At 37.2% G+C, this 12,143-nt stretch overlaps 1 protein-coding gene across 1 annotated transcript in view; it reads left to right on the top strand.

The window, feature by feature from the left end:
* SLC28A3 (solute carrier family 28 member 3) overlaps positions 1-12,143 on the top strand; it is a 53,380-nt gene that overhangs the window by 15,858 nt on the left and 25,379 nt on the right. Inside the window, exons 4-7 of the mRNA XM_026674719.2 lie at positions 1,272-1,363; positions 3,493-3,682; positions 5,232-5,376; positions 8,345-8,458. Of these exons, the coding sequence (XP_026530504.2) occupies positions 1,272-1,363; positions 3,493-3,682; positions 5,232-5,376; positions 8,345-8,458 (541 nt within the window). The remainder of the gene's footprint in view (positions 1-1,271; positions 1,364-3,492; positions 3,683-5,231; positions 5,377-8,344; positions 8,459-12,143) is intronic.

Below are 12,143 nucleotides of genomic sequence, written 5' to 3'. Positions count from 1 at the left end.
AAATGTTACTACTGGTTCTGTGGGCGTGACTTGGTGGGCGTGGCAGGGGAAGGATATTGTAAAATCTCCAGTCAGAAGTGGTATTTGCCGGTTCTCCGAACTACTCAAAATTTCCGCTACCAGTTCTCCAGAACTGGTCAGAACCTGCTGAAGACCACCTCTGGTAAATAGCAAAGACCTCTTCTTCAGGTCATTCTGTCATACTAAAAAATTCCATAGAGGGTGGTTCTAACTTATTGGCCTAAAATTATTATTTATTTAAATCATATCCCATTTTTCTTCTTCTAAGAACGCAATGTTGCTGTCACAAGATTCCCTCCCCTATTTTTTCCCATAGCAACAGCCCTTTTGGCTAGTTTGCATTAAGAGATACCTTTTAGAACATCTAATCCCTCCAGGGTAAGATCTGCTCCTACCCTCCTGATCTCTGAAAACCTGGCTCTGCCAGTGGGCGAGTATCACCCTGGAAGTAGTTGATGGACTAAAAGCAGATCCCACCTCATCCCCTGCCTGCACACCTTCTTCCCGCTTTCCCCACCTTTTTACCATAACTTACAGTTTTATTGCTGTATATATTTGTGTTGTTTATTGCTTTTAACTTTGTAAGCTGCCCAGATTCACCTTGTGCCAAAATTAATTAATTAGACTGGCCCAAAACTGACTCACTTAGGTAGCCAAGGATGGACTGGAACCCAGGTCTCCTTGATTTCCAACTACTACACAAAGTCTGATCACACCACACTGGATCTTAGCTTTGCTTCACACATGTCACTAAGTTCATGAGCTGTGGTGGCGCAGTGGTTAGAATGCAGTACTGCAGGCTAACTCACTGCTCACTGCCAGGAGTTTGATTCTGACCAGCACAGGATTGACTCGGCCTTCCAGTTCCATCCTTCTGAGGTGGGTAAAATGGGGACCCACTTGTATTGGGGGCAATATACTGACTCTGTAAAATGCATAGAGAGGGCCGTAAAGTACTGTGAAGAGGTATATAAGTCTAAGTGCTATTGCTAATGCTATCATCATGTGGATTGTTTGCTGTTGGCTTCGTATGACATCTAAAATCAAATTGCTGTAATTTGGTCATCTAAACATGGTTGTAAAAACCTTTATTCGCATGAGGAAGACATGTGAAAACAATCTAAAATTCCTGTATAATCAATATGTACTGTTCATTGTTAATTATAATATGTTGGGTAATGCATACTTATTTACTTACAGTACAAAATAGTCTGTTTTAAGTTATCCTGTTTACTTATTTATCCTTCTAGGAAACTTGCAAGAAAATATGATATGGTCCTTCAATTTTGCAGGAAACATAAAACTAGAATCCGATACATGATTTATGGAACACTAATTACGGGTATGTATTATACATTCCGGAAAATAGCAATTTTATATAGAATTTTGGGTCTATATATTTTTAAAGTGTGAGATTAATGGCATAAAATAAAATCCATGTTATATTCCAGTCTAATTACTGCAATCTTCTCTGGCCATAAGACTATCTTTGCAAAAAGATAAGCTCTCATTTATGTAAAACATGTTAGCTAAGGTGTAGACCAGTCAAGAGATATTGGAATTACACAGTTGGCTATTTCGAAAGTTCTATGCTGTTTGACAAATTGCTTTTTGGAACAATTTAATATGTTAGTGTTCAAATTCTTAAATGAATTACAGCCTAACTACCTGAATATACAGACAAGTGGCCTTGTTAATGTGCTTATCTCCAGTCTTATATTAATAGAAAAGTAAGGCTGCATAAATTGAACTGTCCTGATTGCTGAGCCTTATTTTGTCTCAGGAATAAAGCTCATAAGCTATATTCCTCTTATAGTTTTAATTGAGGACCTCTTAAGAAAAGTGATTGATGGATTCCTCTGATTTGGCTTCTCTTCCCACTGAGCATCACTTGCTAGCAGGAAAAAATAATGATTGTTCTCCTAAACATATAGATGGGACAGGGTTACACAAATTACAAAGAGTTACTGTGGAAGAGCTTGCCTCCTGGAGACAGGGATACTGTATCATTAGAGGTTTTCAAGCAAAGTTTGGACAGCAATTTTTGCCCGGATATTATGGAGATTCTTGCCTTGCACAAAGAATTGAATTAGGAGACTTCCACAGCCAAGAGATATCTTCCTATTTCAAGTTTGAATCTCTCTCTGTAAAGCTTCCATGAAAAATATTGTATTAAGAGAAGAAGGGAAACATTACTTTAAAACTGGAAAACTTAAAGACAAATGTCTCCACTATGGAATGGGAATGAGACAATGGTAATTATCAGGAAGGCATCTCACCTTGTTTACTTGTGGTTTGAGGGACAGGTGGGTAAGGTCTGGGGGACCATCTCATCTTTTAATACTCTCTCCCACTATTACTATGGAGTGAAATCTTTGTACTTTTATTGTTCACTTCTTTGATGGGGTTATTTTGTGTGTGTGTTGATTCAGATAATTAGATTGCATGGAACAACTGACTCTGTATTGGAATAGGTGGTGCTTGCTTTAACCTAGTTTGTGCTTAACTTCCTGAAACAATTATAATTTTCCCAAGGCAAAAGTAAGATTGAGCAGTCACCATATCAGTTTCATTAACCACTATTATGCCTGCTTGAGTAAAACAGAGTATTTTGCATCTTGCCCTTCCCTAATCCAGCAGGGAGAATATAGGTAGTCCTTGACTTACGACCACAACCAAGCCCAAAATTTCCATTGCTAAGCAAGGCAGTTGTTAAGTGAGTTTTGTCCCATTTTATGATTTTTGCCATAATTTTAAGCAGATCACTGTGCATTGTGCAGTTGCTAAGTGAATCTGGCCTCCAACATTGATTTTGCTTGTCAAAAATCAGCTGTGAAGGTTACTAATGGTGATCACATGACACACTCCCAAGACAGTGCAACTATCTTCAATACATGCCAGTTGTCAAGCACCTGAAGTTTGATCACATGACTGTGGGGATGTTGCAACAGTTGTAAGTGTGAAAGCTGGTCAGAAGTCACTTTTTTCGGTGCTGTTGAGAAACTTTGAAGAGTCACCAAAAGATGTTCTTCCATGTAGATGCTTTTCCTCCAATTTGTCAGTACCAAGGCGGAAAGGATGTTGACAATTTGGTCATGAGTGGAACAATCATTCTCATTCCGTTCTTCTGAAGAAGAAGTTTCCCCTTTTGCCCAATTAAAACATATCATTTTAGGGAAAGGATGAAAAAATGAACAGGTCTCTCACCACGATGGATGCGATGTGTGGTTAGATGGTAAAAAAACATGGAGTTTTATGTAAGCACCTGTTTTATTTTTAAAAAATCTAAGTATTTCCAGTACGACACAGAATTCATTCATTTAAAAGCCTAATCATTTCTGTTTAATTACTGGTGATCTGAAAATTACAGGTAACTCTTGCAGTTTTGTTTTTTTGTGGGGGAACAGGAGATGGAAAAATTTTGCATGCAGTGTGGACAGCTGTCATGATCTTGCTTTTTTTCCATTACAGCTTATCTGGCAATGGTGATTGCAGCCTGCGTCTTGAATTTTCACAGAGCCTTGGCGCTCTTCATCCTTACTGTCCTAGCCATTTTTTTCATCTGTTGGGACTTTTTCATAGCCAGATATGAGAGTAGAATTGCAGAGTTGCTGTCCCCTTTGGGAAGATTTCTGAAAGCTCAATGGTTTTGGCTGAAATGGTAATTAAACAACTTTCCTTTTTTTAAAAAGTGAAAATGAGATTATGCACTTGTTTCTGGTTGTCAGTACTGTATAAATGCTATAAATTATGTTACATTTCCTCCTAGCTATTAAAAAAAATGCCTTGTACTTAAAATCTTTAGAACAGAATTATCTAATCCAAGTACCAGAATGAATATATATTTGATAAAGTTCACACTTTTTCTTACAGAATGTTTATACTTGGTAATACAACTTTCTTATCAGGCTGATGTACAGGTAGCCCTCACTTAATGACTGGTCATTTAATGACCGTTCAAGTTTATGGCTGATCTCCCCAGAGCTACTTAGGGCCTACTTTTGAAGTTCCAATTACTGTAGCCCACCCCTCATCCCCCCACCTCATATTCATGTGATTGCATTTTGGGCACTTGGAAACTGGCTCGCACTGATGGTTGTTTGCAGTGTCCCATGGTCACATTTTTTTGCCATTTCTGGCTTATTTTCAGTTTTTGGCAAAAAAACACCCATCAGAGAAAACAGACTCACTTAATGACCATGGTATTCATTCAATGATGTGGAATTCACTAAACAGTGGTTTTTGTCTAACAACTATTACAAAATATTGAGTGCACAACTTAAAATCATAAGCCCGGAGTCAATGACAGTCGTAAGTAAATGGCTATCTGTACCCAGAAATTTTGGGATTCCACCATATTCAGTGATGGGCGGAGCTGAAAAGAACTGTTCTGTGTCTTTCTGGCTACCTTTTTCTTCCCTGCCATTCATTTTACTATTTGGAAATTAAGCTTAGTTAAGCTCTTGTAAAGCAATCCCTTAATCTGCATTTTAATGACAATTAGATACAGAAGTAAATTCAGAAGGTTGGGTTCTCTCCATTACTGGAAGCCAAATGACTGACTGACTTCCTTTCTTCCTTTCTTCCTTTCTTCCTTTCTTCCTTTCTTCTCTCTCTCTCAAGCAAAACTAAAAACACAATAAAAAAGAAAGAGAAAGAAAACCTGTTATTATTCATCAGAGTTATACTGCCACATTTTTGTTAAGGATACACACAAAAAGAAACAATCCAAAACCCCAAGGAACTTAAATCTCTAATGGCTTTTTACCAGAAATCATTTTTCATCATCAACTGCTGCCACTGACAACTTCTCCAACTGAAGTTGGTACTTCCAGTTTGACAGCTAAGAGTTTGAAAAAACATCCTTTTTTTACAGTCCAAGGCCAACAGAAGCAGGTTATCAAGTATCCAATGGGAAGCAGTATATGGCTAGTGTGTTTTTAACAATAAATAGTTGTGAGGATGTGTGTATTGGAATAGTCTATGTGGAGGGAGAGGGGAGAGAGTGAGATACAGTCTAAAACAGGGGTCCCCAAACTTGGCAACTTTAAGACTTGTGGACTTCCCAGAATTCTATGGTGGCTGAGGAATTCTGGGAGTTGAAGTCCACAAGTCTTAAAGTTGCCAAGTTTGGAGACCTCTGGTCTGAAATAAGGTGATGATCTTCCCCCTAAGTCATTCATTGCAATGTTTGAATACCTTTTCTCTAGGGTAGTGTGGATCATCTTAATAGTTGCTGTTGTGTGTTGGTTAATTTTTGATACTGCCAAGCAAGGAACCAACCAGCTTATTTCCTTTGGTGGGCTTCTTATGTACATTCTCTTGATGCTGATCTTCTCCAAGTACCCAACTAAAGTGAGTGTATTTACAATCTTTCATTTATATCTTTTCTTACATTTAATGTCTATTTGCAAAACATTGAGCAGATGTCCGATAACATAGCTTATTCACTGTCCTTTATTAGTATCTTTGTTTTATATATTTATTCATTGGTATTCTACCTTTATTATTTTTATAAATAACTCAAGGTGATTAACATATCCAGCAAACCTTTCTCCTCCTATTTTCCCCACAACAATATTCTTGTCAGGTGAATTGTGCTGAGAGAGAGTGACCGGCCCCAGGTTACCCAGTTTTCTTTCATGCTTAAAGCAGGATATGAACTCATGGTCTCTTGCATTCTAGCCTGGTGCCTTAACCACTAGACCAGAGTGGCTCTGAAGACTGTATGTCCTCCAGATATGTCAAGACAACTATCAAAATTCCCAAATAGCATGACATTTGTAGAATTCTGGGAAGTATAATTTCAACACACATGAAGGATACTAAATTGAGAACATTGGGTTGGCTTAAACTATGATGTTAAAAAAAGCATTTAAAAAGGACATAAAATATTTGTAAGATAAGGTAGGGCTTGGTAGGAAGGAATATATAAAATAGAAAGTTTAGTTTTCATCATAATGACTAACCCTAGACCAGTTTTTAAAAGTTTATCACTCCGGTTCACCCAAGGCTTTGTTGCAAGTTGAATAGCATCCATGGAAGATTGCTGAAGTTTTTTTTAAGATTGGGTGGCTGAGTAGATGAGTCTGTGGTTCCACCTGGTTGTAATAGAAAATTTGGTCCTAGAATGTGCAACTTAGCTTTAGAGATAAGTTGGTTGCATATCCCAGTTCATACTGGATAATTCTGTGTTTGAAGGCATTCTCTATTTCAGAAGTGAGACAATGATCTTGTTGCATTGCACAACAGCTTATTGTTTTTTTTCAGGGATGGCACAAGATGGCTAAGCCTATCTGAAGGCTTGCATGCTTCATTTATTTTGTATCTTGTTAGAAACTGGGATAAAAAGTACAATTAGTGTTCATCAATTTGTTGATAAATGTCAGCAACTCAAAACCCTCTCTATTTAAAGGCTGCTAGTCCAAATCCATTTCAAAATAAAGAGCTGCAGCAGAAGAGCAGGCAGAGCTGGAAGAGTTCAATGCATCATCAGTTTAAAGTCTCTGTGTTTCTACAAGAAACACAAGTTCACCACCCCCTTGAATCCCATTTATCTTTATCTAGCACCAATTTAATGCTAACCTTTAGTTGATCAGATTCTTGTAAATAGTTTGAAAAAATAAATAATCTATGCTCAGACTCAATGAATGATCCTGGTTCTTTGTGTCTGACAAGAGCCATAGAACCAGGAGTAGTTTTAAATTGCCCATCAACAGTAATGGAGACACATAATAGAAGCATCCTTTGGTCACACTTCTCTCTGCTATACTAAGATTTATTTATTTGTTATTTTTTTTATTTTAATCTGGCACCTGTCCATTTAAATTAGCATATCCAAATAGATGGCAATCTCATTCTGGGTTAGGCAGTCCCTTCTTATGTAGTGGTGAGAAAGTAGAAACCCCATTATGAGACAAACAAGGAGAAAGAACAAAAGTTGTGAAGATTTGCCAGTATGGGAATGCTAACCCAGTATATCTTGCTTGCTTTTTTATTGCTTTTCCTTTTTGAACAAAATAAATATCAATCACCTATGTTATGTAAAATGAGAAGAATGTGATTTCATTACCAGAAAATCCAGTTTAATTTTTCTGTCTAGGCATTCAAAATTAAGGCAAAGCTTTCTTTTAGCTAACAGGTGTATATCAAGGGATGTCCCAGAGAAATCTAATTCTGATAACAAACCCCAGAAACACTTTAATTTCTGAGGAAAATGACTAGATTGGTTTTTTTTATCTAGAACCTGCTTACCCTTCCATAAGAAAAAGGAACATTTATGAGCCCTTCATCTATGATATATTTTTTCCATTAGTCTTCGTTGTCCTGTCTGGCCAATTTTGTGAAAGTTACGGGGAACACAGATAGAGCTATTCCTTTGAAAACTGTTAGGGCTTATGTAGGGGAGAGAGGTGGGGGAAAACCATGGAAAACCAGCAACCATTTGAAGTTACAAAGATGATGAAACAGGAGATTAAAAGTTGCATCTCCACAGATCATGATTCAGGCATTTTGCAACCAGCACTCATTTACAATGGTTGCGATGTCTCACAATCATGTGGTCGCCATTTGCAACCTTTACAGCCAGCTGTAGCCAGCAAAGTCAATGAGGAAGTTGTAGTAACTTTGTATTTAATAACCCATGGTGAGTCACCTAACAACCTCACAATTGGAACTGATGTAAATTGATGGGGTGACAAGATGATTCACTTAATGACTGCACCACTTAGTGAAAGTTGGCAGTCTCAACAGTAGTCAGTAAGTGACACTGGGTATTTATTTATTATCAAATTTAGATCCCACCCATCTCTCTCTCAGAGTAATTGTACACTGAACAAGCAAAATCTACAACAAACATTGTAGTGTATCCATATCTTTTATTGCAAATCTTTTTACAATAGAGTTCCATGAAATTTACTCTCCACCAAGATATTATAAACTATAATGTAACCTCTCCAGTACTTTCCAGAAGTATGGATCAGTTCCCAATATTCCTTAGCCAGCCTGGCCTTTATCAATAATTTTGGAATTGAACCTCACTTGCTTGAAAAGCAACCAGATTGGGGAAGGTTTCTGGAAGAACTCAAACAAGCATAACTTTTCTGTCTTACCTTTAAATTTAATGCAATGATTTTTTTTTTAAAAAAAATCTCCCCTTCTTTTGTAAACATTAAGAAATATGCAAATATATTTCCCACTCATTTCAGGCAGGGGCACTTGTGTGGAATCACCACCTGCCATTTACTACAGTATTCAATGCAATATTGTCAAATTTGAGCTGATTTTAAATCTGATAGTTTTGTTTTTCTTTATGTATGCCTAGGTTGTATGGAGGCCAGTAATCTGGGGTGTTGCAATGCAGTTTGTTCTTGGACTTATAACCTTGAGGACCAAAGTAGGATTTGATGCATTCAACTGGCTTGGTAATCAAGTGCAGGTAAGAATAAAAGAGAACCTACTCATAATCTTTATTACAAGTGATCAGTTTATACCTGTTAGAGTCAAGGAGTACTTAGGAGGGGTGCCTTGGTGATGCTTTTTTTTTTACTTGGTCATCCATGCCTCTGCTTAAAGCATCTTTAGTAAGTAATGTTTCTTGAAATGCTGATGAATTTTGCCAGGGGCCAGGATAATTTTAAACTAGACAGATAATTGAACTGACTGAGTAAAATAGCAGCTATAGTATTTTGCTAATGCCTCATTCCTGTGCATGTTCACTTATAATTAAATTTTGAATTCTGATTTCATATGGACTCATTCTCAAGAAAGATTAAGACAATTGTCTGCTTCAAAAAATATCAGAGAAATAATCAGATTTGTCCTCACTTGTGACCAAGTTTCACTAGAGATTTGCTGATAATTAATCTGCAATAGGCAATTTGATCTGCCTGTGCATCTTAAATTATAAAATGGTTAATGCTGCATGTAGAAAATCACTTATAAGGCCAGAAATACAATTTTTAAAACAATCTTTTTTAATCTTGAAAAGAATAGAGATGAGCAGACTTTATCTTCATAAAGAAATATCTTAAAAGTACAGTACCCATCTTTAATCCATACAGTTTGTAAATAGCACTTTCAATTACCACTTAAAGCTCAGTTTGCCTTCTAGGTAAGTGATGGTTTACTTAAGAAACCATATTTAGCTGGGTTCACAGATAGCATTAAACTAAAACAGCATGATGCAATGCTGGCAAACCAAAGAACTAAGAATCATACAGATTTCAGAAACACATTCATAATGTGGGTTGACAACTGTAAGAAAAGATTTGCTTCCCATGGCTCTTATATCCAGACTACATTGTCCTTCCTATAGTTTCTCACAACTAAACACATTGACTGGGCCACACTCACTTGAAAAAAACTCCACAATGTTTATTATCCAAACATTGGGTAATAAACTTCTGTTGAATATCTAAAATCCCAACCCAATGCTATTGGATTACAGTGTTATCCTCCAGTTCTCCAGTCAGTAGAAAAATGTTCCAACATGAATTGTACTTCCACATCTGCCACAGAAACAAAGCCAGAAATTGTGCTGGTCTTAGTATTTCAATGAGGGACATGTTAAGGAAGTCAATTGGTGGATCTCCCAGTTTGATATCCCCTCTCATTAATCATTGCTAGTCAATGGCTAAATAGTCACCTAGTATGTTCCCTACAGTGGGATAGGGAACGGATGAACAAATATAGGTGCATGCTTGGAACTGCATGTTGAGCTGTTTGTCAAGATTCCTCATCAGCAGGTCTTCAGGGCATAGTTCATAGTTCAGCTTTTTCTAAGCACAGATTTGGTATTCTTCTAGGAGGGAGGGGGAAGGTAAATCCCTATTCAAAGGAAGCCTGGTTGATAGATGAAAGGTATGAAAGAGAGACGTGTGATGAAGCAGGAGGGAGCAACTGATAACAGATGAGCTGTATGACCTCATGGTTGATCACACCCAGATGGCCATTGAGACCAGCAGTTGTGATTGACTTGCACATAATAACAACGCCAATCCTCATCATGGCAACCAATGGCATCAACACTGGAATGGAATAGAGAAGATGGCAGTGTCCCCCTCAACCACCATTGCCAAAGTAATACAAACAATAACAATATGACCAAGCAAAACACCTGGTCAGTAGAAGACATCAATAACAAAGATTAGCAATATAGCAGTAGAGTTCTTTTCAAACACTAGCACTCCTTCTGTGTTAAAACCCCTTCTGACAATTGCCTTCATGGGTGCCAGTCAAGCATTACTTGGACAAATACTACTATAGAAATAGGTCTTTCCTATAGCACAAAACAAAATAGTCAAGACAATTTCCAGTGACCAGAAAGAAGGTGTTCCTTGCAATTGTATAAAATGGCTGAAATTGCTTAGCAGATCTTGAGCCCTGATTGTGTCAATAGCTGCATCATCAATGAGGTATGCCATATTTCAACCATGTCAAAAGTTGCACTGGGGTAAAAGGAAAAGCTAGGAAAAAACTTTAAGTTGCATCAGCTCTGAACGTGTCACACAGTCACGGAAGAATAAAGCAGTTATTGGAAGCTATTCATGCCAAGAGTGGAGGATGTGAGGATGAATACCAAGAGCATAAAAATGCTCCCTTCATTGAAAATTAACAAGGAAAAAAGCAGCAAAAAACACCTTAAGCATGCCTGAGGCAAAAACAGAGGATTACAAACCACATTAATTTATCCTTAACCTAAGTCCTGCATCCTTTGAAATCATGATTCAGTAGTGGATTTCTGCAGGCATAATAACATACATTAGCTATTTAAATAGGCTGGTTCATACAGTTTGTCACAATTTGTTGCCCTTCTAATTTTCATCTTTCATAACCAATCTGTTAGAAATAGGGTACCTAAGAGAAGAGAAAAATCTCCAGAAAAATCTTAAGCATTTTAACATAAGATATTAAAATACTGTTGTACTGGAGCAAGATACAACAGAATAATTGTCTTCCTTTTCCCCATGTCAATACAAGTAGTACCTGTAACTGACAGTGAAGCATTTTTAAATACAGCCTTTTCTTTTAAACATTCTTCTACCATTACTACAATGCCCAAAGTCCCTCTCTGAGGGAAAGAGGGGGTTAAGAAATGTGATTGACAAATAAATACATAAATAAATTTCCCAATTCTCTCCTTATGGAAGTACCCTGTGTTTCTAAACAATCCCAGAATGTTTCCTTTGCAGATTTGCATTGATCTGCACAATTAATATGTATGAAGGATAGAGCTCATTATTAAACTAACTTCCTTGTTAGTTTTGATTTTTGAAATTCAGAATTAGTTTGAGGGTTCACATTTTTATTATAGAAGAGCCCTGCAGTCCCAAAGGTACTTTTTTCAGGAGGCAACTAGATTTTTGTTGTTTTTTCTTTTGAAGACATTTTGCTTCGCATCCAAGAAACACCCTCAAAAGAAAAAAACAAGAAAATCCAGTTGCTTCCTGACAAAGGACCTTTGGGACAACCATGACCTGGATGACTAAGACTCTCCATAGTATTTAGTATTTTTTAATATTTATTTGATTTGTCAATTGCTTACAAGATACAGGTATAAGAATAAATATAGTTTTGAATACATGAGATAGTTACTTATAAGAAAAATAAAAAACAATAGGACAGGGACAGTAGGCACGACTGGTGCGCTTATGCACGCCCCCTATAGGCCTCTTAGGAAGGGGGTGAGGTCAATAGTGGACAGTCTAAGGTTAAAGTTTTTGGGGTTTGGGGAAGAAACCACAGAGTCAGGTAGAATATTCCAGACATTGACCACTCTGTTGCTGAAGTCCTATTTCCTGCAATCAAGTTTGGTGCGGTTTACCTTGAGTTTGTATCTATTGTGTGCTCTTGTATTGTTATGGTTGAAGCTGAAGTATTCATTGACAGGTAGGACATTGCAATGTATAATTTTATATACTATACTTAGATCGGACTGAAGGCGGTGTAGTTCTAGGTTTTTTAGGTCTAGAATTTCAAGTCTGGTGGCATAAGGTATTCTGCAATGAGTAGAGGAGTAGAGAAGTCTTCTTGTGAAATATTTCTGGACTTTCTCAACTGTGTTAATATCAGATACGTAATCAGATACAGACTGATGAGCTGTATTCAAGTATTGGTCTAGC

Source organism: Notechis scutatus, chromosome 2, assembly GCF_049901735.1.
Source record: "Notechis scutatus isolate UNSWTSFEM ecotype Mainland chromosome 2, rNotScu1.2, whole genome shotgun sequence".
In the NCBI taxonomy this organism is placed as follows: domain Eukaryota; kingdom Metazoa; phylum Chordata; class Lepidosauria; order Squamata; family Elapidae; genus Notechis; species Notechis scutatus.
The sequence above is the reverse complement of the archived record's forward strand: the minus strand, read 5'-3'. Positions and strand labels throughout refer to the sequence as shown.